The sequence below is a fragment of the Amblyomma maculatum genome, chromosome 3 (assembly GCF_055883805.1).
Source record: "Amblyomma maculatum isolate TAMU_Amacu chromosome 3, ASM5588380v1, whole genome shotgun sequence".
Taxonomy (NCBI): Eukaryota; Metazoa; Arthropoda; class Arachnida; order Ixodida; family Ixodidae; genus Amblyomma; species Amblyomma maculatum.
The window spans coordinates 132,864,782-132,889,849 of NC_139346.1; the positions used below are offsets into that span (position 1 = coordinate 132,864,782).

The window sequence follows — 25,068 nt, forward strand, 5'->3', positions numbered from 1 at the left end:
TGCGACACGCAAAAAACAGTGACCTCAACAACCTCGACGGCAGTGCTCTCTCACGGTCAGAAATAGAAACAGCCGTAGTCGAGTTCTAACGTGGTCAACGTAAAACCAGCCTGTTGTGATAAGAACATAGTCGTTTTTGTCAGTCTTTTCTCCGGAGCTGCACAGGCGACGTTCGTTTTGATACCCATTGGCTGCGGCGACACCGCTGCGTTAGTTACCTACGGATGAAATTCCACAATGGTAGAGAGGTACTGTTTTGCACCATGCAACGCGGTAGTTGCATGGAACAGCCGAGGACGTGCTTTTTTCACTTTAAATGCCGCCTGAAAGGCTTCCTGCCACGTGCCGTGAGGCTTTTCTCTGGCATTTAGCCCTTCAGGAGAGACCAGAGAAAACCCCATGCAACACCACCCGCCCGCCCCAGCAGCTGCCACTGAGGGCGTCCAGACGTGGTCACTCTAGGTAGAACTGATCTCCTGCCTGCCACTTTTCTGAAATGTGGAACTTATTATCGCTCACTTGAATGCTAAAACATGCCCGTTTGTTTCACTATCGTTCGTAGATTCCAACTTCCCCTTCGCTGGCCCGAATCCTTTGTTCACTTTCCAGATCGAAGTAGTAGTGCCGCACTTTAAAACGTAAGTTCCATCCTATAATAAATGTGTGTATGTTACACGATTGTTTGTTGGTCAAATATAAAGGCACTCAAATCAACGCATATTGATCCAGAAACAGTATGGTTTTGCAAAAATCACATTTAACATCTACGAAACTCGGGCTGTATACACACGGCTGTTCACGTCTCAATCCCTGAGTTTGGTAACGCCACTGCGATGGAGAGGCGAACTAATGTGTAATGTGTACCAGTTGGAATATAGCGTTTGGTCGTTATTGTAAAATAAGTAGTCCTTGTTTACTGTTTGAGCCTGCTTGTATTATGGCAAAGACACCGCAGAAGTGTAGTTTATGAGACAGGGCCACCCTGATCTGCGTGGATGCGAAGCTAGCCAAGCTCTCAGGTGGTGTTTTTGCTCCAGCCCCACAATCGCACAATGCAGTTCGCTTTCTCATAAAAACGGACAGCTGCGTTAGGTCGGGCATTTCTTGAAACGTCTATTAGTGTGTGGGGATCTGTTTCAACTCTTCAAATTCTATTTTTTTTCAGCAATGAATGGCGTTCGACCCGTTCATCCAGACGTCAGCCATGGGGAAAAGAAGAAGAGGAACTACAAACTTCTGGTGGATCCAGCGATGAAAAAAGGGGCCGTGAAAGTCTACAGATACGATGGAGTCGTGCCTGGGGTACGATGTCATCCTGACATCGGGACTGTCTGAGCATGCGGCCGCCGAGATCGCACTGCCAAACAGCGCATGTCGTCCGCTGGCGCAGCGCTTCCAGTCGCACACTCGTGGCCGTGTTTACATTGCTGCTGGTGCCTAACGCTGGCTGTGTAGTAAGATGATTGCACCTTCACTCGTGTACAGTCTGTTCGAAGCCAGGTGTAGACTTCCAGGGCGACGTGTACTACGTTGATGAGCTGTTCGTAGTGTGAGGCGACTCGCGTCAGGTGCGTCCCGCTGCGTATGCTTGTACCTCGCTCATTTTGGTGATGGAGGCGCCTGTCGCGTAATCCAGGGCATGCCACTCGTACATGGGTTAAGGTTGCTGTGATAACAGTCTGGGCGGCAATGTACCGCTCGCGCTCGTATGCACCGTATGTTGTTGTGCAGTATAGTGTATTGCGAACGACTTCGGTGTGAATATCGCGCTTTTGCCGGTCGCAGCGCATTGGGCGCTACGATGACACGTGACTCTTGCCTTCTGTTTCCAGCAAGAAAACCTTTATCCGCCGGTACAAGTTCGAGACCCGAGGTCCCGTCTGTCGTTGCTGTGGGCAAGGACGGAAGTGGCAGATCTGCCCGTTCCCAAGTTCAAGGTGTGTTGTCGATTAAGCATGTGGGCTTGAGGGCTGAGCCTACTCTGCCCCACCATATACCAACGGAGGGCATTGCACATTGGTTCACACATTAGTGCCAAGGACCTTGGTATTCACAGTGATCTGGGTCCTAATGAATAGCATACATGAATTTTGACATGTACTCGAATGTTTGTAACTGTTTTGCAACTTTTCACGCCATTCCATCAGTTTTAGCATGGGCACTTCAAATAGTAAAGTTTGTTCTCCAAGCATCTGCTGTAATACCTCTTGTCACACAGTCACTTTCGATCTTCATTGAACTCTATCTGCATTGAGGTTTTCAAGAAGGATTGAAGCATCCCGTCCTACACGGGCATTTTCAACTGGCATTGAGAAATTTTCTTCGTGTGCGCTTTAGAGGTCACTCATAACCAGGGTGCTGACAACCGCTTTCGAGCATGCTTCATATCTCAAGAGCGCTTGAGGAAGCAGCTTGAAGTCAAGCAGGATCAAGCTCGATTGCACTGCACTTGAAAGTTGCCGTGTGACAACCTCGATCTGCATTTAGTTGAATGCAGATTGAGTTCAATGAGGATCGAAACTGTCCGTGTGACAGGGGTATAAGGCAACCATACGTCTGTCGGGTAGCTTCATCATGCAAGACTAGGATTGTGTGCAAAGTGTGATTCAAAACGTTAGTGTGGGTGCTCTGTTTAATTGCTAAGTAAGCACCTGACTTGTGCCAGAACTTAAAAATGAGCTGGGAAGTTCAAAATGATGTGTCATTTGATCCCGTACACTTCTTTTCGTGGTTGAATTATATGCTTGAGAGCTGTTGTATGGAGGAAAACACTGAAATGCTTGCCACAGTTTTTTCATTTGATGTTTTGCATTTTAGCTAGCATCTGAAAACTTGTGTAGTGAATCTTAGATAATTGACCAATAAGTAACATTTAAGAACTATAATCGAGAATGCCATTTCATGCATGTGACTAGGGTTCATGTTTCAGTTGCTTATAGGAGCACTTGTGTATCACTTTTGATTGCTTTGTAAATGTCATCAAAGAAAGCGGCATTCCCGGTGAGGGATGTAACAGAGCAGGAATGCGTGCATTTAGCGATAAAATGAAATGGAGAACTTGACTACTGCACACACACAAAAGAAAAAAGTTTTGTTGTTCCCACTTCTACATGGTTGGCATTTCCACTCTGTCATTAACATTTCACTTTATTCACAATTTCATTGTGCTTCATTTTCACAAGCCATCATTTACCACTTTAATCAGACGCTCAAGCTTTGTATTCGCGGCACCTGAAGTATATTGTTGCACCCATATATTTCGTTAAAGCTACCCCCATAAAGGGGGAAATTCTGGTGTTCTGGCTTATGGGTTCTATTATGCTCGTTAAAGAGACTCTTTGTAAAAATTAAATTTGGTTCATATCGATAGATCATTGCATCCTAATGACAAAGAGGCTAGTTCTTTACTGAAAGTGGAGAATTAATTAACTAGGGAAAAAAATAAGCAAGGAATTAAATAGAGGTGGTGTTGTTGACAGTGGCGATTCCCACAAACAAACTGCAGTGGCATCAAGGCTTGTTTTTGTGGACCTCGTGACTCTAAGCCACATGACCGTCTACTTGAAAGCAGTGGTCACGGAGTCCTTTTTGGCTTTGATATCAGTTGTTTGAATCAAGGGACAGCAAAAAATGATTTCATCTTTAATTTTTTTTATCAGTAAAGCACCTTTTGCTGCCAAACAACTATCAGCGTAGCCTTAAAGCCTGACACAACCGGATTTTACATAGAACTGCAATTACACGTTGCCATCTCTATCCTCCTCGAAGCGTTCACTGCTCTGTGCAACAGGAGTGAAGTGACAAGTCTTTCAGAGATTGTAATCGTATAAACGTTTTGTACTTTTGACAGATTGACGATCATTACGTGGGAGTACCACCACCACTGGAGGTGACACTGACTAATCTGAATGACAACATTGGCAAAGCATTTTTGGATGACCTGCTTAAGAAGTACGGGCAAATCGATGAGTCTATCGTTTACTACCATACGCGAACGAGAAAGCACCTGGGCTTGGCCCGTGTCATCTTTTCCACGACGAAGGCTGCCCGTTACTGCGTCGAGAAGATGCACCTGTCTTCAGTCATGGGCAACATCCTCAACGTATTCCTTGACCCCTTTGGTAAGCCTGCTTGTCACTTCATGCCGTGCATCCTCTCGTCACTTTGGTGATGAAGGGCAATTTACTGTGCAAATTTAGTATCTCTCATAGGTGCTAGTGAGAGGGCAGCATAATGTGCTGCTCTTACAGTTAGTAGGTCTCTTTAGAGTGCTCGATCAGGCTGCTTCTGGCTGCACACGCAACACATACCAATAACGCCTGGTTTAAAATAGCCTGTATTTAAACATGCGAGTCCACACTGATTATCATGCCTGCTTCTTTATTGCTGTACTTGTCCACAGCCTGCAGCCTGAAAGCGCTGCAGTTGCAGAAACAGAGTCTATATGACACATCTTGCCGTGCACCAGTGATGAGACCAGTCATTAAGACACGCTCGGTTTGAGATGTGCATTACTGGGCACTTGCAGTAGCCAGCAAGCCAGCAATGTCTGTATGTCGTGTTGACTTGAAAATGCTGCACATTCCAATTCCAGCATGCAGAAATTGTCTGAGACATGCTATCTTGGCTTTGTTTTCACAGCCAGTAGCGCCTGCACCGGCGATCGTTGGTGACCATGGCTGTGAACCATCATGTCGGTGAAGCAGGCAGTGTAATCAATATGGCGGCGCATGATCAGATGCAGGCTGTCTGAAACCAGGAATTATCGGCTGATGGTGGCCAGTGTTGCCAAGTCCAAAACTCGAGCCACAAAAATGGCGAAATTAGCCAGTTTGCAGCTAAGGCTCCAAAAGTAGCCAAAAATATCGCCAGGGCACCACAAAGGCATCATCAAAACCAACAATGCCATGGGAAATTTTTAATCCTTCTAGGATACTGGGAAAAAGCGGCTGTGAGTAACATGAGGATAGAAGAGCATTTATAACCGAATGAAAAAAAAAAATACTTATGGTGACCGCTGGACAAAAGCGTGAAAACGCACGAGGAAAACTGAGGTGAAAGGAATATGTGCAACGAGAAGAGTTTGTTTTGTCCTCACTAGAGTGAAAACACTGTTCCTGAGGCGCTGCCATAGCAGTTTCAATTCACGTATAGAATGTGGCATTCATGCAGTAGCTTTTTTTTTTTTACGACACTTTTGCATTGCACTGTAAACATTTGGTGCACAAATTTGGGCCTTTTATTTTTATGTTTTTGTTGCTTCCGTCTGTTTAAAAACAGGCTTTTCACGTAGTGCAATTAATAACTGCTCCATGACAATATTATAAGAATGGGGAGTACAGCCAAGGTCAGAGCCTTTCATAACACATTTTATTTTCAATGTGTTTTTTCAACTTACAGCAGCCTGAACCTATTCGGGAAAATGAAGGTGCTCCTTATCCAATATGGATAGGATATGGAGAGCCTTCATTTTCTTTTTTCTTAACTTGCAACACTGAAATGGTAAAAAAAGAAAAAGAAAACTGCACAGCCTGAAAATTTTTAATCCCGATTGCAGCTGCACAAAGAGCGATTGCGTTATATTTTTGTTCCCACATCCTGCCACACACTACTGCTCATGCCATTCATGAGATAAGTAAGGTTTTTGCCTTGAGATGCGTCGTAACGGCCTCTCCTTAATTATTTTCTTCTTTATGCATCATAGAAATGGCCTGTCAGGCTGTTGTGCTTCACTTCCTTACCTCAGTGACCTGCTACATTTGTGTGAATGGCAGCAGCATTGCGTGGCAGGTGGTAGTATTTCGAAGTATTTCCTGCGGGAAGAACTTCGACAAACATTAAGTGAGCAAAGGAGCAGGAAGGACTTTGACACATTTGTGACATCATTACGCCTAAATTTTTGAAAGCAGGGCTGGCACAGTAAAATAATGGTACGCAAAACAGCATTTTGGCATGCTGCAGCAAAAGTGTAGTTGAATCTTCGGTGAAGCAAGTCATCCTTTATTTGGTCCGCACTTGCATTCTATAAGTAGCCCCCATGCCAAGTGGTACCAAAAGTTGCCAATTTGGCGCAATGTAGCCATTCCTGGCAGCCGTGGACGTTTTGCATGCAGCCAGGAGTAGCCCTTTCGAGTACTCTAGCGAGACCGGTTGACGGTGTACATTGCATATTGAATAACAGTTAAAGTAGGATTAGAAATGCATTCCTTGATAGAACAACATTTTCAAAGTTGGAAGGCAGATTGCATGCACATAAGTATAAAGGCAGTATTCAAAGAAAGCATCATAGCCTGTTTGCTCTTTTTGGTGTAAAAATTTGTATTTGTTATGGCTGGCCATTCTTTGTGAAAAGATGCTTGCGTATGTTGCAGAAGTTACCAAGTTTCTTAACAAGCTTTTTGCTTCTTTTTTATTTTCTGCTTGCTACAGGTCGAGAGTGCCAGCGGCTCTGCGAAGAGCTCTCCTTGGACCGCCCCAAGTTTGCTGAACCAATGCGTTTTGCACCGGATCCCCCTCCTCCTCCTCCCTCACAGATGCTGCCAGTACCTCCGCCCACAGCAAGAGTTCCTCCTTCTACACCTGCCCCTCCCCCACCTTCCGACTACAACTACACCAATCACTCCGACTATAGTTCGGGTTCGTATCGGTCCAACCAGTCCACACCCATGAGCTATGATAGTGGCTACTCCTACTGCTCATCATCTCAGTACCCTGCACCCTCGCACTCCTGGGAAGTGAACCACTCTGGAGGATGGGCGGCTGGCGATGGAATGTCTTGGCAGCAGGGTTCCTCGTGGGACCCCCATGCCGACACTGTTCCACCACCCAAGCAGAGCCCTGCACGTGAAAGCCTTGACAGTCGCATTGAGCTGCTGCTGAAACAGACCGAAGGCAGGGGCAGCTTTCTTGATGCCAGTGTGCCCCCTTTTGGAAGCCCGCCATTTGGCGACAGCTCAGCACCGCAGCAGGATTCCCCTGCATCGAACATGACACACGCTTCCGATGGATTGGCCGGAGTTCCACTCCCACCCTTGCCTCCTGACTCTTCGCCGCTTCCCCCACTGCCAGAAAGGGATGAGCTTCCACCTCCACCGCCCGAAGAAGATGAAGCCATGGAACTACTGTCAACGCCACCATCACCGTTCCTTTCTGTTCAAGAGTATCATCACTGGGAAAGGGTTACGAGGGAAGCGAGGGTGAGGGGAGACCACTCGGACTCTGAACTTGACGACCGGCGTGCCGATACGACGCTGCAGTCGAATGATGATACCAACCTATCGGTGCCGAGCACGCGAGACTCTACACCCGTCCACGATGAACTGCCAGAGCCACCACCTGAGGACGACAGCATGATGGGAAATCAGGTGGACGATGACGATGACCGCATGTCGCTGTCGTCGCTCAGCAGTGGCGAAGAGAAGCTGCAGGTGAATGCCCCGCTACCTGAGCCACCGGCTCCCAGCGTGTACCTAGCGCAGGAAGCCAGTGGCTCAGCTTCGGTGGCGTACCAGTCAGCTCCAGGGACGTCATCAATGTATGCGCCTGTCTCGGTCTATTCCACCACACACCCCATGTATCCCAGCCAAGAAGTGCAAATGATGGCCCAAATGGGAATCTGGAAGCCCGGCATGGGTTCTGGAGTACAGGCAGGATCCTCCCCACATCAACAGCAGCCACAGCCGCCCCACCAGCCGCCATTGACGCCATCACCGATTCATTCTGGCTCAGCCTACCCTTATGGGGGTGCTCCAGCACCTCCGTCTGTGCCCCCACCGCCTGTGCCCGCATACAATCCACTGTATCCTCCGCCGCCTCTACCGCACTATACCCCCGCTGCTTCGGCGCATCACTATGCGCCACCTTACTACCCGCCTGCCTCAACACCATCGCAGTATGGACACAGCAGCGATTACCTGGCGGCAAGGCTGCCGCCATCACCGTATAAGTGGTACAACAGCAGTGTAGTGCCTGTAGTGCGTCCCGGGGCAGTCTATAGGCCGAACAGCCCGCCCCTGCCTCCGGGCACATTGAGTACAGACCCCAATGCACCTACTGTGCGTGCTGTGTTAGACGCCCTGGTGGTGGAACTGAAGGAAATTGTGAAGCGGGACATTTGCAAGCGTATGGTGGAGAGCTATGCATTCAAGCGCTTTGAAGTCTGGTGGGACGAGCAGGTTTCGGCCGCCTCTAAGGTATTCACCATGTCCTGCTCTCTGGTGCTTTTCAAGGCATGCTTTGTAGGCAGCATGAGACTTTGGTGTTGGGAAACAACTGAGGCTTTGTAGCTCTCCTATGTGGTCCAGTTTGCTCTCCTGCGTGGTAAGACTCGAAGTACTTCTTTCATATCCCAAGCTCAACTCAGAGTCTGGGAGGAAGTTTCCACAAAATGTTCAAAAAGCTTTTGATTTTTCTCTTGTTCTCTGATACGTAATATGATGGCCATTTAATTTTTTTTTTTTCTTTTAACCGCTTATGTGGCTCTGCTGGTAGTGCTGCTGCTGCTGTTTGTTGTCATTGTTAGTGCCTTTAGGTAGCAGATTTTGTAGTTGAGTGCACAAAGCACTCACAGCTTAATCATTTAGAGCTCAGATACAGTGTAAAATGGAGGGGGTGCCTCTAATGCCACAGAGATTATCTGCATTGCATAACTTTCTTTTATTACATTGCAACATGAAGTTGGTGTCATTGGTGACCATGTATGTGGGCTGAAATTTAATTTCCTTTGAGTTTTCACATCTTTGAATACACATATGCAAAGAATAGGCTGCATGCTTTTGAGGAAAGTGCTGAATAACTCTATACCCACTTTGCTCCTTTTATTCTTGCCGATTCATTAAGTCAAGGTTAGTGACCACCATGACATTCATGCACGAGGTATGGTGTGTAGATGAAGCTAAAGCTAGAGTGGGTTGTGGCAGTTTTTATGACTCCACGTGTCGGTGACACTTTTTATGCAATTCTCATGCTACTGCTGCTCTCCGAATTAAAATGATTGTATTGGAATATAAGTGCTTATGTTACACTGGTAGGACTATATTAGCTAAAAAACTCGACTTGCGACTCTGTTAGCTAAACAATGAACTAGGTTAGCCTTTTGATATATTTTCGCTTGCATTGTGTATGTTCTAAAAAAGAAAAAAATTTTTTTTTGCTTCAACAGTCAAAGACATCTGAAGTTACAAAAAACGATGCAACCAGCAGTCAAACTGTTTCGTCATTGTCATCTCTATTCGACGGTTCACGAAGCGAGTCTGGGTTTTCCATTGGTGAGGGGTTCGGCTCCAACTTTGGATTCGGACTTCGTGCAGCCATGCCTAAGATGCCATCATTCAGGGTAAGCTTTTTATTTGTGTGCAGCACTTCCTCATTCGTGATTGATGCATTAGCTGCTACAATTAGTTCCACACATCCCCCACCTGCCAATTTTCATTTATGGAAAATACTCGGGAAAATGAAGCATATTTTAAGTTTTGCGGGTGCTAGGTCTTTGCTTGGAAAGTAGTCATTATAGTAACATTAATACTAAGGAATAGATAATAGCTGGCGGATTAAGTTGCAGTAGTTCTCTTACCTAGTGATTGTCTAGCGATTGCCTAATGATTACTAACCTCTTGCAGAGTTTGGCAATCTCTAGGCATGTGCAAATATTAAATAATTTTGACTGTTCGGCCGAATAGTCAAGTATTCAATATTAGATTTGAATGTTTGGTATTTGACATCTTGGAAGTATTCGTCGCAGGCGAGTAAGATTTGCAGAACGCTTTCTTTACATGGTTTCGGTTTAGCATACCTGCTTCGAGGTGGGGCTTCACACTTCCGAGGCATACGCGCCGCATGCCTGCATGCCATGCAGACATCAGAGTTGGCCTGTACACGCATGCGGCAGAAGTTGTGAGCAAGTGCGAGCACGGCACCCAAATGTTTACTATAGCTGCCAGGTATCCGCATCCGCGTTGCCCATGCAACACACGGTCTGGAACTGGCATGGAACTTGAGGCTCTTGGCTTGTGCAGGATGAGTCTGTGCTGACCGTAGCCGCAAATCTTTGCGTGAAAATAGCTAGTCAAGCGTCAAGCGCAATGGTATGAAAGAGGAATCCAGTACAAGGTCTACTTATGGCACCTGATGTGGGGTGGTGCTGGGCTGCTTGTCACATAATCCTGGCAGGTGTCCATGGAGTTGATTAAAAAAACATGTGCTTGATGGCACAACTGCAGTTAAGACCGGCAGTTGGAGTTCTCACAAATAAATCTAGCATGGCACCAAATGCCAGCTCTGCATGTGGGTCAGTTCCGCCAATTTTTAGCAGCCATTTTTGCAAAAAGGTGACACAGTTTCATGTAAGTGTGACACAGCTTCATGTGGTGGCCTTGTGTGTCAGGGTAACGCATGGTTTTGAAACTGCTTATTTTGTTGATTAGTTTTGTGTTCAAAAAATATTCTATATGTTTGTTTTGAAATTATTAGAAAACAATTACCTTTTGCTTCAAATTCGCTTAAAGCTGTGGAGTCGCTGTCGTACAGGCCTAGTAGTTCGTGGCTGGTGTAGAATAGTTAATTTTTGTCATTGAGTGCAGTGAGTGGGCTAGCAGTCAAGTGCCCTTCAAAGTTTAGAAATGGCTAATTGAATGCCGACACAGTTTTGCTAGAACTTTTGGGTGCATTTTGAATGACAGCGATTGCAACTCTGCTGTGAATGTTGCTTGTGAAGAAAAGTGTCGCTGAATAACTGCTACAGATTTGCTTTCGTTTTATAGAGAATACGGAAACCACCGTCACCACCTCCTCTTGATGATGAGGATAGCAAAAAGCCTGATGATTCTGGTAAGTAAAAGGATTACCTGTGACATATTATTGAGCTGATAGATTTCTTTGGGAGAAACGGGCCACGATGAAGCACCACCTTGTTGTGTTCTTGCCATTGCAGCAGTGCCTGTTCAGAGTTGTGGCAAGATGAATTCTTTTGGGCATGTTCTATGCACCCGTTATGTACTGCTAGTCACCTTGGATGTTTTGTTAGTTTGTGTGAGAAGTGCTGCACTTTAATGTATAGACCAGGGGTTCTCAAACTGGGTTCCGCGGAACACAGGGGTTCCGCGGGCTGTCTTCTTGTGTTCCGCGAGAATCCTCAGAGCTCAGGGCAAGCACTGCTCTCAAAGAAAAATTTAATGGTGAAGGCTTGGTGAAATTTTGGATGGGGACTGCTCCGCTGTTTCCATGCCTCGTTGAAAGGGCAGTGGACATTTTGCTTCCCTTTGCAACTACATATGCATGTGAACAGGCATTTTCAGCCCTTGCCTATCTGAAGAACAAGCACAGGAGCTGTCTTGACCCGGCAGCTGATATGAGACTGGCTCTGAGGGGGAGGGGGGGCGGGGGGTTCCCTGGAACTATTTGAAGGCTTTTGGGGTTCCTCCAAGCAAAAAAGTCTGAGAACCCCTGGTATAGACAAGTGTCATGTTTGTAACTGTGGCACTGTGGTTGGCAGTGATGCGTTTACAAGTTGGCAAAAACGCAGCATATCTACACTGCGCCAAGCAATGCTGCCTTCAAAACATTTGCACGTGCAAATATTTCTCAGCATACGCATCGTCTGTGCTAAGAGATATCTTTATTTATGCCTGAGGAGTAGTCTAGCTCTTTTTCAGCCTGTTTACGACGGGAAATTAGCAGGTGGAGCGCTGTACTGACTTCTTTGCTCCCATAGTTGGTAGCGAGAACGCGGCTCTGGTGGATGTCTGCAGTCTCTGATTAAGCTAAAATGAAGCTGAAAATGCTAGGTGTAGAATAATACTAAACATCTACACATCTCAACTTCTGGGCCTACTGTTAGTGCATGCAAGGAGCTCGACGAGGATGACGCCATGGACAACGCGAAGCAGCTTTTTTATATGACAAACCTTTTGATGCGCTTTCTTCTTTCTCCGAGCATCTTCTCTCTAAAGGACATGGAAAAATAATGATTACCGAAGGTGTGCAGTGACTTTGAATACGAAAGATGTGATTTCTCTCTTCTTTGCAACTTTGTAAAACTTTGTCCTTTATAATAGACATTTGAGGCAGCATTTGAGGTCTCACTTCACTCCATAAAATGAGGTCTGAAAGAATGCCTCCATTTTGCATTTCTTCCTCGAGCGTCGATGCTCACTGTGCCGAGTTGGACATGTAAAGTAGGAGTGCTTGAATATTTAAAATTGTAATGCCCTAGTAATGCCTTGTAATGCTCTAGTGGCACTGCGGGTATTGTATGAATAAAAAAATAAAACTGAAAGCCAGCTCACATAACTGGGCCGTGTGCAGTGGCACGCACATGCTGGGGAATTTTTGTGCCTCCGCAGTTTGCGAAAGTATCTGCATGGCTTAGGCCTATCACGGAGCTTTCATTTTGTTGAGATAGGAGAGGACTAAGCGGGCTGTGTGTCGTCACGAATTCTACGTTTTGGGCAGCATTTGTGTGAGGCGTACTCTATGCAAATGCTGAACTCTCTTGCCTACACAATGAAAATCGCTGCGTCTTTGTGACGCCACTAGCTGATGCTTGTTTATAACAAAGCAGTATCCCCGAAAACAGTTTGTTCCAGCTAAACATAATTTCACTCCTGACAGTTCTAGAGGCTGTATTCAGTGGTTTGTGTTGCTTAGCTGTAATTTGTTTCATTGTGCCAACTTGTGCTTATCTAAATTTTGATGTTGTAAGTAGCCTTATCATGTGGTCTTGCTGTTCTCTAAGGCACCCTGCTTGAATGAATCAGATATTTACACAAAGTCGAATTTGGAAGTCATGTTTGGATTGGCTAACACCGGTCCTGTGTCCCTCTTCCAGATGTGGAGAATGACAAGCTGTCCGATTCCGAGACGGAATCCCCGAGGCGAAGGAGGGTACCACCACTTATTGAGGAGGACCAGAGCACCCAGGAGAGCGAAAGTGACAAGGTTGACTCTGGTGAGCGGATTTAGCTCTCTCTCCCTCTCTCTCTGTCTTTGTGTGGGTGCGTACAAGCATTTTTTCTGTTCCTCGTTTCTCTATATTTCTTAAACGTAGTGTAAAGTGGGCAAGGTGTGTTTACCGCAGTTTGGTGCCCTTTCTGCCACAAGGCATAGCAGGCACTGCAGTGCTCCAGCAGTGTGGCACAGTGCGGCATTAGTGGGACATCAGTGTGGCATCTTGCTTTTGTCAGCCTCTCCAAGCCTGCTGGCTGAGAGGCATGAGCTGTGAAGCTTCTTTAGTTGTGCATGGCCCGCACAACTTAGAACACTGCTCAGAGGGTTTGACAAGTTGACCTTAACTTGTGTTGACTCTAAGGAGAAGACCACAAATATGTGTTGAATCGTGCACAGTTCAAACTGAGCTCTTTAGAATACACCTGATATTGGCTGGACCAAAACATCGCTTTTAAGGAGTATCGACACCAATATTTGAAGCGGCAGAAGGAATACGATTGCCTTCCTGGCTGTACAGAGATGCTCCCCAAGTAATCCCAACCTCGCACATTGCCACGAATATATCATAATTTGATTTTAAAAACAAGCCTGGCAAGTAAGTACTTAAAACTCATCGACTACGATATCTCTGTGACGAAAACTTGTACTTAGGTAAACAACATGACATCATCAAACAACTGTGACATGGAGTCTGCAAAGCAAAGAGCTGTGACGACAGCTCACCGGACCAGACGCTTTTGAGCCCGGCCTGCCCTGCATGGGACAGTTCTTGACTCGATGACCTTTTACAATTTATTCATTGGTGTATGTTACAATTATTTCAAGTGGCGTTGATTCCGTGGTCGGCATGTTTTTCAAGCGTAAAGCTTGGGTATACTTTACGCGCATGCGGCACGCCGACGGACTCCAAAAACGGGAATCGGAATGTACTCTTTTCATTTTATGCCGGACTCATGCAACTTGAACCTGGTGTACATATGGAGACTGCCTGCTATACTTTGGCCTCAACAGCATGCCTGCACAAGTGCAGAGCTCTCGGCAACGGCACCTCCCATTGGCTCGCCAGGAGACAAACTGCACCGCTCTATGCCTGCTCTAGACATCGCTAAGCCTAGCAGGTTTCACATTGAAATGGCTTCAGACGGGTTAACAATGTAAAAGATGTTGGACTTTCATGCCGTTTTATTAGAAAGTCCATCTCATAATGTGTTCTTGATTTGTATCATGCTTTCAGCAGGCGGAGCTAGCAGATGCCAGCCGTGTCGCACTGTGCAGCAGCAAAAAAGTGACTGCAAAAAAAAAAAAAAGCTCGCTTGTATTGCTGTAATAACTTCTACCAGCACTCCGGTATTGGCCAAACAACCCTCCTAATTTAATCGTTATTGATAATCCTTTTTACAAGGAGTTACGTAAGCGAACGAACAGTGATCCGCGATAGATTATGGTTTGGCAGCCGATTACGGCGGCCACGGCTTTACATGCCCAGGTTGCGCTTTCAGATGGCGCCACATGCTTGGACGGTGGCACGCAGACCTCCCTCTTTGAGGCCAATCAGTGCCTGAGCAGGTGTGATCATGGGAGCCGCGCGGTAGCAGGCCACGGTGGCTGATTGCGCCATGCTGTAATTCTCTACTAAGCCTTCCTTTTATTTCGAATGCCAGCTTGACTCACAGCACTGGGAAACCGGGCTGAGAGAGAGCAACATCTTCACGGTAATGAGTTCCTTTGTTCAACATTTCCTACCAGTTGACATTTCTTGTATGCTTACCAACCAAGCTTTTGTGGCTGCTGCTGATTCCTGCTTCATCGCTTGAGTCGCTGGCGAGCCTGTCAAAGTCAAAAGTGTCTGGCAGTGTCAGTAATGTCCGTGCCTTCGGGCGAAACAACGCCGTAGTACAGTCGAGCCCACTTATAACAATACTCAAGTGCCAAGAAAATGTCATTGTTATAACCAATAATTGTTATAACCGGGTTTGCCAAAAAATGCAGTCAACATAAGGTTCAAAAATTTTAATCAAGCAGAAAAAAAGTTGTCCACTACTTATCAAAAAAAGCATAGTCCGTGAGCTTCGCTTGCTTCACAGAAAGCTTATTAACATTGGTCTCGAGAGCATCTAATTGTTTGACGTGCTCAAGTGGAAGGCCCCTTGAAAAAACGAAGTCCCGTAGGGAATAAATCATATGCAGGGCCTCCTGTGAGGACACTACTTTGAGAGGCTGATCTGCAGTGTCGTCGTATACAATACAATCCCGTGCCTATCCTTAAAGCGTTGCAGCCAACCATTTCCCGGACGAAAGTCCTTCTCGTGAAGAAGAAAGGCAAAATGACTCGCCTTTGCCGTTAGGATTGGCCCACTAATGGGCAGGTTCTGTGCACGGGCGCTAAGAAACCATTGGAACAAGGCTTCCTCCACTTCCTTGTAGGCGCCCTGCCGGACCCTTTTCCGATCATTGTTCTTCGAACCAGAGCATTCTTCTTGAAGCAGCTTATCTGCGGAGCGGATGATTGTAGAAACTGTCGGTTGAGGCAGTCCGTACTTCAGCACCAGGGCCGACACCTTCTGTCCATTCTTGTGGTCCTCAACTATGCTGCGCTTCGTCTCCAATGAAATCGCTGTACGTTTTCTTTTTGCTGGCAATAGCGCCGTGCAGTCCGGTGAAGGGCGTACGGCAGATGGATCTGCCATTGTACGACGAGAAAGCGAAACGCCACAGGCGTTGCACACACACCACGTGCACTCCACACGTATAAGCACTACGACGCCCGACCGCACACAGCCGCCGCTATCGCCACACAGAGAGTCGGTCGGGACGGCGGCGGGGACGCGACCATGTGATGGAGCGCGGAGGTGGGGGGGGGGGAGGGGGGCAAGGGTAGAGAAACGGAGTGCTCTCCTCTCTTTGTATCGTGGGCGCAGTCCACTCGTCTCGAGGGGTGGAAGGGTGACATGCGGAGCGAAATGCGCTCGCTTTGCGTGATTGCGGACGCTCGCGTTTTCGTCGGAATCACGCGTATTTTATTTTGAAGCTGGGTCACAGTAGCCGGTTTTAATCGTTATAACCGTTAGAGCGGCAACCCTTCATTGTAGTAAATGGATTTTTTTACTATTGGATACATTGTAAATTGACGGTGACATGGCTGTTCATTGTAATAGCCGATATATTGTAATAACCGGTATCGTTATAAGTGGGCTCGACTGTACTAACTATGCTATCCTGAAGTGCTGCTCGACGGTGATATTTTCTTCGACATGCGAACGCCAGCAGATGAAAAACGCTACCCGTATGTGTCATTGGATTTTATATTTACGTGTTCACCAGCCTTGTCAGTAGGTGGCGCTCATGGAGCATTCTCGCATCTTTGACGTCATTGCGTGCTTGTGCTCGAAGAGATAGAAACCGAAAATGGTCCTGATAAGTGCCCTGATAATTAACTGAGCTGTGTTGGGCTTTTTGGGTCGCAGTCCCTCTGTTTTGAACCATCGGGGATCGATTAAAGCAAAAATGCCGAAACATGTACGTGTAGATGTATGTGTCTATACTCCTTTAAGTAAGCCAGCCGCTCAAGTCAACAAGTAACCACTGCACTTAAAATCAGTCATTGTTGAAATGAGTGGGCTGACAGGGGCAGTTATGGGAGGCTGAAATAACCTGCCAGAGACTCATCAGGTGGTCACCATGTTATCCTTTTTAACAGTCCAGAAAAACAAGTGGAATTGTAGACAGTTCATTTCTGCAATACAGTTGAACCCGGATATATCGAATTTTGGTTATATCGAACTCACGGAATATCCCCTTGAAAATCCCATGTAAAAGTATAGGAAAGCCGCGTCATATATCGAACTCAATTTCACCGGTCGTTCGATATATCGAACTCCGCACCACGCACTGGAAAGTGTGCCTTCCCCAAAGACGATCGCATCACCTTCGGCCATTTGCCGTGTGACGTTTTCAAGCCACGCGCAGAAATAATGAGAGGGGACAGTTCGGCTAGGGCAGCGCCGCGCCCATTCCCCAAAGGCGCGCGCATCTGTGGTTATCGTTTCCCGTGCGCCAGCACGTGACGCCTGCAAGCCATGTGCGTGAATGAACCAGAGAGAACCGGTGGGAACGAAAGGGGAAAAGCGCGATAGAGCGAAGCGCAAGGGTGTGCCCATTCTTTTGCCGAGCTATCTCTCTCTTTCCTTTTTCCCGGCCTTTGTTCGCAGTAGCACGCGCTACACATGCGCCAATCCAGCTCAGCCCGTTTTCAGACGGAACGTCTGACGCTTTCTCCAGCGTGTGTTGCGAACCCTCTGCGCGCGGCGGCTCGGCTGACGTGGCTATGGCGCCTGCGGAAGTTAAGAAGCGGCAGATCTATCTTTTTTTTTTTTCTCTTTTTGCGAGAATCCTTGCATGTATAAATCAACGAAAGCACGCGGTCAGCTGCGATCATGACACCGGCTTTTAGCATTTTTCGCTTCAAACAGCATTTGCAGCCACTTTATCACGCTTTCCAATGATTTTGTGGCAGTAGACTATGCCCGCTCCAAGCGCGGCGTGATAAATCGAACTAGGCTTATGCAATCATGCCATCACGGGCAGTCTGTCAAGTTCGCTCCCCGCCGCAGCAGAGGCTATCAAAAGATAAACGCGCTGCGACGTGCGCAGCATCTTGGCACGCTGCCAAGAAACGAGCTGTGGATGAGACGACCGAAACGGAGTGCGACATGCAAGTGATAACGCTGGCGATTTCTGCCTCGGCGACACAGAAACCTTATTTTGAGCTGCCACGGTGGCTCGTACGGCAGAGGGACGCAGTTCCAACAAGATGGAAATTTTTTGCTCTGTCACTGCCGCTCGTTGCTGAGATCACTTAATCGCTTGCATGTGAGCGAGCTGGCCTTAACGCTTTTTTTTTTCAAATTCTCGAGGCAAAGGTGGAGGGTGAGTTCATTATGCGAGTGAGTTGATTACGTGACAAATACAGTATCGTTTTTTGCATCGTAAGTGCCATCCCAAGCCGATTTCTGTATATCGAATTATCGATATATCAAGCTATTTCGCGATCCCCTTCAAGTTCGATATATCCAGGTTTGACTGTAGTCAGTCATATTACCGATGGTTAGTGATAATTTATGGTCTTAATTACAAGCTCCTCCCATCAAAACTGCTCTGCATATTTGGATTCTTTACACCAGCAACAAATATAGCAACATTCAGGTGAATAGGAGATGCTTTTCCTTAATAGTGGGGTCGCCAAGGTTTATACCTATGCGTCACAGACTTTGGCACCATCGTTAGTCAGTGCATCAAACAAAGCTTTCTCCTAAAGGCTGTTTCCAGACCTTTAAGTGATAATGAATGGGCTGCTTAAAGTCTGTACATTGTCAACTTCTTGAATGTTTCTGCCCACCTACTGACACACACTGAAAGCTAGTCATATGTTAAACATCCACAGGTGAAATCCTAAAGGCAGTTTCCAGAGCTTTAAGTGATAATGAATGGGCTGCTTAAAATTTGTACATTGTCAGCTTCTCAAATGTTTCTGCCCACCTACTGACACACACTGAAAGCTAGTCATATGTTAAACATCCACAGGTGAAATTATAAGCCGGCACCAATTGATCGATTAAGTAATAGTATGGGCATTCCATCCTTGAGTATGCGTACAGTGCTTAGGTCCCTTAAATGCACACGAGCAAGCTGCACAATTTATAAGAAGTTGTCTTTACTTCGAAAAGATGCAGCCATGTTTCTAAAACCCCTGGATGTCCTCTGCTCAGAGCAAGAAAAAAAATACCTGCTGTCATTACTATTTTATGATATTGTCAATCCTGAAACAGGCATCGACAAAGAAAGATACTATCGAAAAACCCCACTAATGAATCCAAATGTACAGCATTATTTCGAGGGAGGATGCTACAAATAAAATTGCCAGTTTATTTAACATATCTGTACTGTAGTGAAATATTATAGTGAAATGTGCTGCAAAAGATTTTAAAAATTTAAGCTTTTTTTTTTATTTGTTTCCACCGAAAAGTTTATATACAGTCGCTGACCGATTTTTTGGACTTTCAAGGTGCCGACAAAGCTTCCAGAACACCAGGCAATCTGAAAAAATGAATTCACATAAAAAGACTTTATTTACAAAGTGGCTTGAAAAACTCATCAGTCTCTTTCTGCGGGAAAACCGCACAACTAAGAGCAGTGCGATGTTTAAAGAGGCACCTAGACATCGACAAATCAGTTAGGATCGAGCCTCGTCACTCCTGCGTTACTCTACGGCAGCACCTTTGTTTGTTTTTTTCTTTTTCTCCTGCTAGAAAAAATAAGAAGTGTAGTGGTGGTATTGGTGGGCTGCGCATGTTAGTTTCAAACAAACAAAACAAAAAAATAATAGGAGAAAAAAAATGTGATGCTGTCTCCCGGGAGCTCCAGCAACCATCTGGAGTTGGGACGCAAAGCCCTCTCGGAGGCTGTGTTTGGTTGGGACACCCGGTGTATTGCAAAATGAAGTAAAACCACCATTTGTTGCCAGTTGCTAATGGGCACTTTTTGATGTACTAGACAGGCGTGCAATTCATTTTTTTCCCTCCGAGCTTGCGCTTTGCCATCTGCAAGCGGACTCGTGCCGTCGCGACTCCATTTGCGACCGTTGCTGCTGGCTCTCTCGTTCGCAGCTACTAACAAGCTGTGACGTATAGTCACGTGGTAGAAGCACACTTGTCCTGACTGGCCCGTCCTTTGTATGGCGGAGCTCCATCACCACCCAACATCTGTCATACTGGCGTGATGGAGGCGGGAAAAAGCGGCTGCTAGAATGAGGTGTGGTGGGCATGTGACGACTGCAACATGCAGGAGCATGCAGCTAGCAGTGCCTGTTATCGAGAATATAGTGGGTACGTGGGATGCGTGCAACGCAGGTTCGAGGTTGCAGAGAAGCAAAATGGCAGCGATGTTGTGGTAATTTTTCATAGCTTCTGACCTGCATTCGAGAGGAAAATTCTGGAAGACCTTACAAGAAAAGTTTAAAAAGCGTCCGAAATTTTGTTCAGTGTTCTACATTAACTCTGTGGGACACTTGGTGGTGCCATGTGACAGTGTTTGAAACATTGGTAAGGTAACATAATGGTGATGAAATACTTGGGAATCGCTCTTGCTGGAAATCTTTTGTAAACCATTTCCTGTATGTTTTCCTGCAGAGTCCGATTCCGAAACTGAAGAGAGCTCTGATTCTGAGAGCAGTTCGGAAGGGGAAGAGGAGGACATCTCGTCGTCATCAGAGTCTGCAGAGTCTGACTCCGAATCTGAAGTTGAAAAAGACACAAAAGTTGCCAGTACTAGTGACGAGGAGGAGCTAATACCGTCCAAGCCAACAGGGAAGGGTTCCAAAATTCTGCTGGAGTTGTCTGCATCCGACATTTCGGAAGATGAGGAGCCAATACTCGATGGAGGCATTGTGCACCAGAGGTGAGTGCACTGTTCTGCATTTGTGTGGTTTTTTTCATCAGTTTCTCATAACATTGATGGAAGAATGTGCCTTTATTAACTAAAGAAAATTGTTTTTAGGTATAATCTAGTTAGTGTAACCTGTGTTAGCTTATGCTTTTTGACAGCACTATGTAGAATAAACAGCAGGAGAAAGCGGGGAAGATGGTTATTATAGATAACAGGAAAAGAACATAGATCAAGGCATTGGCTAGCTGACTGCGGCTTTCCTGCAAGCTCTTGCTTATGTTGTGGTATTGAGTAGAACATAGTCACACAGCATGAAAGGGAGCGGCAAACAAGGCCACGGAGCATCTTTAGTGCTCACCTGTTCTAGAGAGAAACCTTTCATGTCACTTCTGTTGCTCTTTGCAGCAAAGAACCGCTCGAACCACAAACTTCGACAGCTACTGAGGCTTCATCATTACCTGCAGTTGAAGAAGAGCTCAAGGATGAAGCGTCTGATCTCGAAGACATTGAGCTCCCTCCCACTCCTCTTTTTGACGAACGGGAAGAAGAAGAAGAAGAAGGAGGAGGAGGAGGAGGAGCAGAAGAAAGACAAGAACCGGAACAACAAGAATTGCATGCTGAAGTAGAGCGGGAAGACGACACTGCCAAAGATGCCACTCCTGTCTCACCAGGTGCTGCAGAGGTGTCTACGGAGGATGCCAAGGACAGCCTAGATGATCTACCACCGTGCAACCTCGAGTATGAAGCATCCGAAGCACTCATGGCCCTTGCTGCTAGCTTCGCACCCGCTGAAGGCGCTGCCGACAAGGCAGACTCGAAGGCACCTTTGTCGCCACCGGTGAAAGTGGAAGAAAAGCTGAAGGAAGATGCTCTTGTGAAGGGAGAAGCATTCAAGCCCCCCAAGACGGATGCGTTGAAAGAAATGCTGCAAAAGGCGGAAGAGAAGCAGGAGGTGCAGGAGGAGGGTGCCAAGCCCAGCTACCTCAATTCGGATCACTGTTACTGCCTGCCCCAGCAAACGGGGGTCAAGCCGGAGGCAGTTGCTGGCGATCACGAGTATGCTTCGGCACCTCCATCCGTTGCCATCGCCGCTGCAGTCACGGCGCCGGTGGAACGGCAGTCATCACCACCTCCTGCTGCTGTTCCTTCGCCTATAAAAACAAAGCAGAGGAAGAAGCGAAAGTCCAAAGAACAAGCCATCTGTGACCAGCTCATGTTCAATGTGCCAATTGAACCCATTGAAAAGCTGTCACGGGAGGTGGCGTTTGCTCGGCGCAATGTGGTTGAGGAGATGAACATTCTTTACGAGTTCCTAAGGACAGGAGTGGATCCTGAGGATGTGCAGTACCTTAAACGCAGCTATGATGCTATGCTGCAGGATGAAGTGCAGGGATATTGGCTCAACGACACGCACTGGGTTGACCACTCGCATATCCTTTTCTGTAGCGCCCTGATGGCTGCTTAGGTCTATATGCTGTCTTTGGGTGGGAGAACTGATGCTCCTTGGGTATAATCCCCTGTTGTCTTGTGGGCGTTTTGTAAACTCAACTGCTTTGCTTGTCTTTCAAGATGTGAGGAAGTGTGCTGCGGGGCACAGAAGGCTCCATGGCACCCAGAAAGCATTTCAAATGCTTAGGTTGCAGCACCACGGATTCCCAACCACATCTTGGCATGGCGTACCCGTGTCTAGCCATGTGTACTGGAGGAATCGATACAGAGTGTCTGGATCTCTTAAGGTTCCTTGGCAATGTCAAAACACCACTTTCGCACCTGCTTCCGGTAGATGGCACCCCTGAGCTTACCCCGGCCTGTGTAAATGGGCTGTTGCCTTTTCCGGTTCTCTTCTCCATCTTTCATTTTCCTTTCTCACAATGTCTTCTCTTCGCATCCCTTGTTTTTTTCTCTTCTTGGTAGCTAGGAGTAGTTACTCCACCCTGCGTGCTCGACAATTTACTTTCGCCTTGAAAATACTGTCCGAGATGCTTTTGTATGCAGTGTCTTGATGTCTTTTTTTTGGTATCGATGAGACATATGGCAGCACCTTGAGGTTTCGGAATCTTCACTGCTTATCGGGTTTAGGTATCTGCGGCAGGGTGCTGAACAACCAGAATCATTTCACGTAAGCTCAGGCTCAACCATTTGAGAGGCCTGTTGGTTGCACTTTGAGAAAAGCACTTTCTGCTGTAAAAATGAATCAGCAAAATTATCCCAGAGTATGTTAACATATTCAGTCTGTATGTTGACGATGTGCAGATAGCCTGAAATGTTTTCTAATATATCAACATGTGGAAGACAAGCACAGTCGATAACCAATTGAATTAGCAACCTGGGCAGTCAAAAATGCATTCCAGTTTTCCTCATAGAAAACTGCGGCAGTTATATACTTGCTAAAATGAGGCATACAAACTAGCCCCACCCCACAGCTATTTGAAGCCGACTTGCTAGTCGAAAATTAACACAAAATTCTAGGCATATCCTTTGACAAAAAGCTCACATTCTTGCCTCACCTAAATGCCTTTAGAAAGGAAATGTCCCGATCCCTAAACATACTTCGGAGTTCTCTCATGGAAGCATTGGGTATCTAGTTGGAAGTTCCTACAGGATCCCCAGTACACATTTACTGCTCTGCTGTATGCTTTTGTTTAGATTTTAGTTGCATGGCGTGTGAATCTGCGGGACTGGCATATCTGAAGCGACTGGACCGAGTGCATAATCTGGATTTGTGCCTGCATAACCTCGACATAGGGGCAGCACTCTGAACGGTTCTCTTCGAAATGTTGAATTTACTTGTTTATAAAGTTGTCATTGGTATAAATGCAATCGCTTGCACTGGAGAAAACTGCCTGCATCTTTGCCGTCTTATATCACATTGAGCTAGGTGGTCATTACAGCTATACTTTGTTCTGTGTAGTTTTGTTCCATCTGGGGTTTGGCATCCAGTTTATGATACTTTTGCTTAAAAGCGTTCAAGGCCTTTTTCGCTAGAATATTTGGCATTGGTTTTGTTGGTGTCAGTGTTGTGAGCGAAAAATTGTGGGCATGCCCCTCTGGCAGGTGGAATTTGGCAGGTGACATGGCCTTGTGTTGGCTGATCATTGACTTGTGTGATGCCATGAGACTACTTATTTATATAGCTGAATTTGCCACACGGCATAAAATGTGGTGGTAGAGTCACATAAATGTGGAGTGCTGCCTTGTGCAAGAAGTCACATAAACTGCGGGCATAAATGTTGTTTGTTATCTGTAATTGGAAATGAGAGTCATTTCCATGAGACTATTTGACATGCCCGAATTGCCAGGCATGCCCAACTCGGGCTTCCCCTTTGACATTGAAGGGTGAGATCGAAATCCAGCCTTCCAGGAACCTTGGTTTCCAAGTTGTAGACAAGCTGCTCCTAAACCACACAGGCATGTTTGTTCGGCTTGGTTAAAGCAGGGCTTCATATCTATGTTGGGTGGTCCTTCGCATAATGTAGTTTACGACTGCATGTCAATGTTTATATGGTGGCTAATAGAGCCAAAAAATTAAAATGGTTAATAATTAAGTGGGTAGCAAACTTGTGGTAGGGTATATACGGGCCAAATTGGCAGATGTGTGAATGCATGCCCGTGAACATGTGAACTCGCTAAGAAATCCTGTCAGACCAAAATAAGTTCCCTCGTCATGAAACTGTGTTTCTGTCTTTGACAGTATTTCAGTAATCGGGGAAAAAGAAAGAGCAGGCAAGAAAGATAGCTTATGGAGGCCTGTCACATTAGGATGCAAGGCAGTGAGTGACAAGTGCATTAGAGCGCAATCACTGTTACTCACCGATAAAGAAGGTATATTGTTAAGCAACAGTGTGTGCATGTAGATAGTAAGTGACATAAGTGAAGGTTTGCATGCCTATGGTTGTCATCGTCCACGCAACTGTGTTCAATTGAGACTTACTTGTCCTCTTGTGAGCATTTGATACGCTTCCTTGGCTGGCTGTTTCATCCAGTAAACTTCAGTTGCTAGTCCAGCGCTATCCGGTGTACTTCTTTTCTGAGCGTTTCGCTGGTTAGATTTTCATGTGTGCGAGTGAGGATCCGCAACGAGAGCCATTAAATGCTGTCGCCTGTTACTACCATTACGGAGATCTTGATAAGGCCAGTGCACCCCAGCAGCCTACGTCACACCTGGAACAGATGATAAAACGCCAGTAAATGAAGCTGTGAACACCGATTTGAACTGAGTCACGTGATGTCCCTTTTGCTACTTTACCCAAGCCTGTGCACCCAAGTTCATTTGCTAACTTTTTATCGCCCATCCGTTGTCGTGACATTAGCTTCAGGGAAAGAAGGTGAGGCACTAGCCTTGTTAGATTTTCGATGGTAATGATCATAGCCTTAAATGCAGAGCTTAAGTGCATTAAGTGGCATACTGCATTGTATCCAGCATTTTATGGTGTAAATTGGAGGCTAGCACAGTCTGACTGCTATCCACGGCATTACTTGACCTTTTACGATTAGTGCTTGCAGAAAATCCATCATCTCTGCATTGTGGAGGTGCATCGTATTTCTAACTGCTTATGGTGGAACATGTATAGGTAGCTTTAATGTGAAAGGGGCAGTTTGCGCACAAAACTGAAATTTTGTATTCGTGCTTTTAAGTTTTGAACATTCTCTGGCCATCATTCTTCCAGAGGAAAAGTATTTGCAAAA

At 46.2% G+C, this 25,068-nt stretch overlaps 1 protein-coding gene across 2 annotated transcripts in view; it reads left to right on the forward strand.

The window, feature by feature from the left end:
- The first annotated feature begins 103 nt into the window (after positions 1 to 103).
- LOC146196069 (histone-lysine N-methyltransferase SETD1-like) overlaps positions 104 to 25,068 on the forward strand; it is a 56,672-nt gene continuing 31,707 nt past the window's right edge. Inside the window, exons 1-11 of one of the 2 annotated variants that reach the window (XM_084598084.1) lie at positions 104 to 462; positions 563 to 638; positions 1,166 to 1,302; positions 1,833 to 1,937; positions 3,851 to 4,121; positions 6,430 to 8,192; positions 9,161 to 9,334; positions 10,758 to 10,824; positions 12,824 to 12,943; positions 20,127 to 20,394; positions 20,788 to 21,862. In XM_084598084.1, coding sequence (XP_084454210.1) covers positions 1,168 to 1,302; positions 1,833 to 1,937; positions 3,851 to 4,121; positions 6,430 to 8,192; positions 9,161 to 9,334; positions 10,758 to 10,824; positions 12,824 to 12,943; positions 20,127 to 20,394; positions 20,788 to 21,847 — 3,963 coding nt within the window. In that variant the 5' untranslated portion in view covers positions 104 to 462; positions 563 to 638; positions 1,166 to 1,167 and the 3' untranslated portion in view covers positions 21,848 to 21,862. Of the gene's footprint in view, positions 463 to 562; positions 639 to 780; positions 1,020 to 1,165; positions 1,303 to 1,832; positions 1,938 to 3,850; positions 4,122 to 6,429; positions 8,193 to 9,160; positions 9,335 to 10,757; positions 10,825 to 12,823; positions 12,944 to 20,126; positions 20,395 to 20,787; positions 21,863 to 25,068 lie in introns of those variants that run through there. The other variant, XM_084598085.1, reaches the window with a different exon arrangement.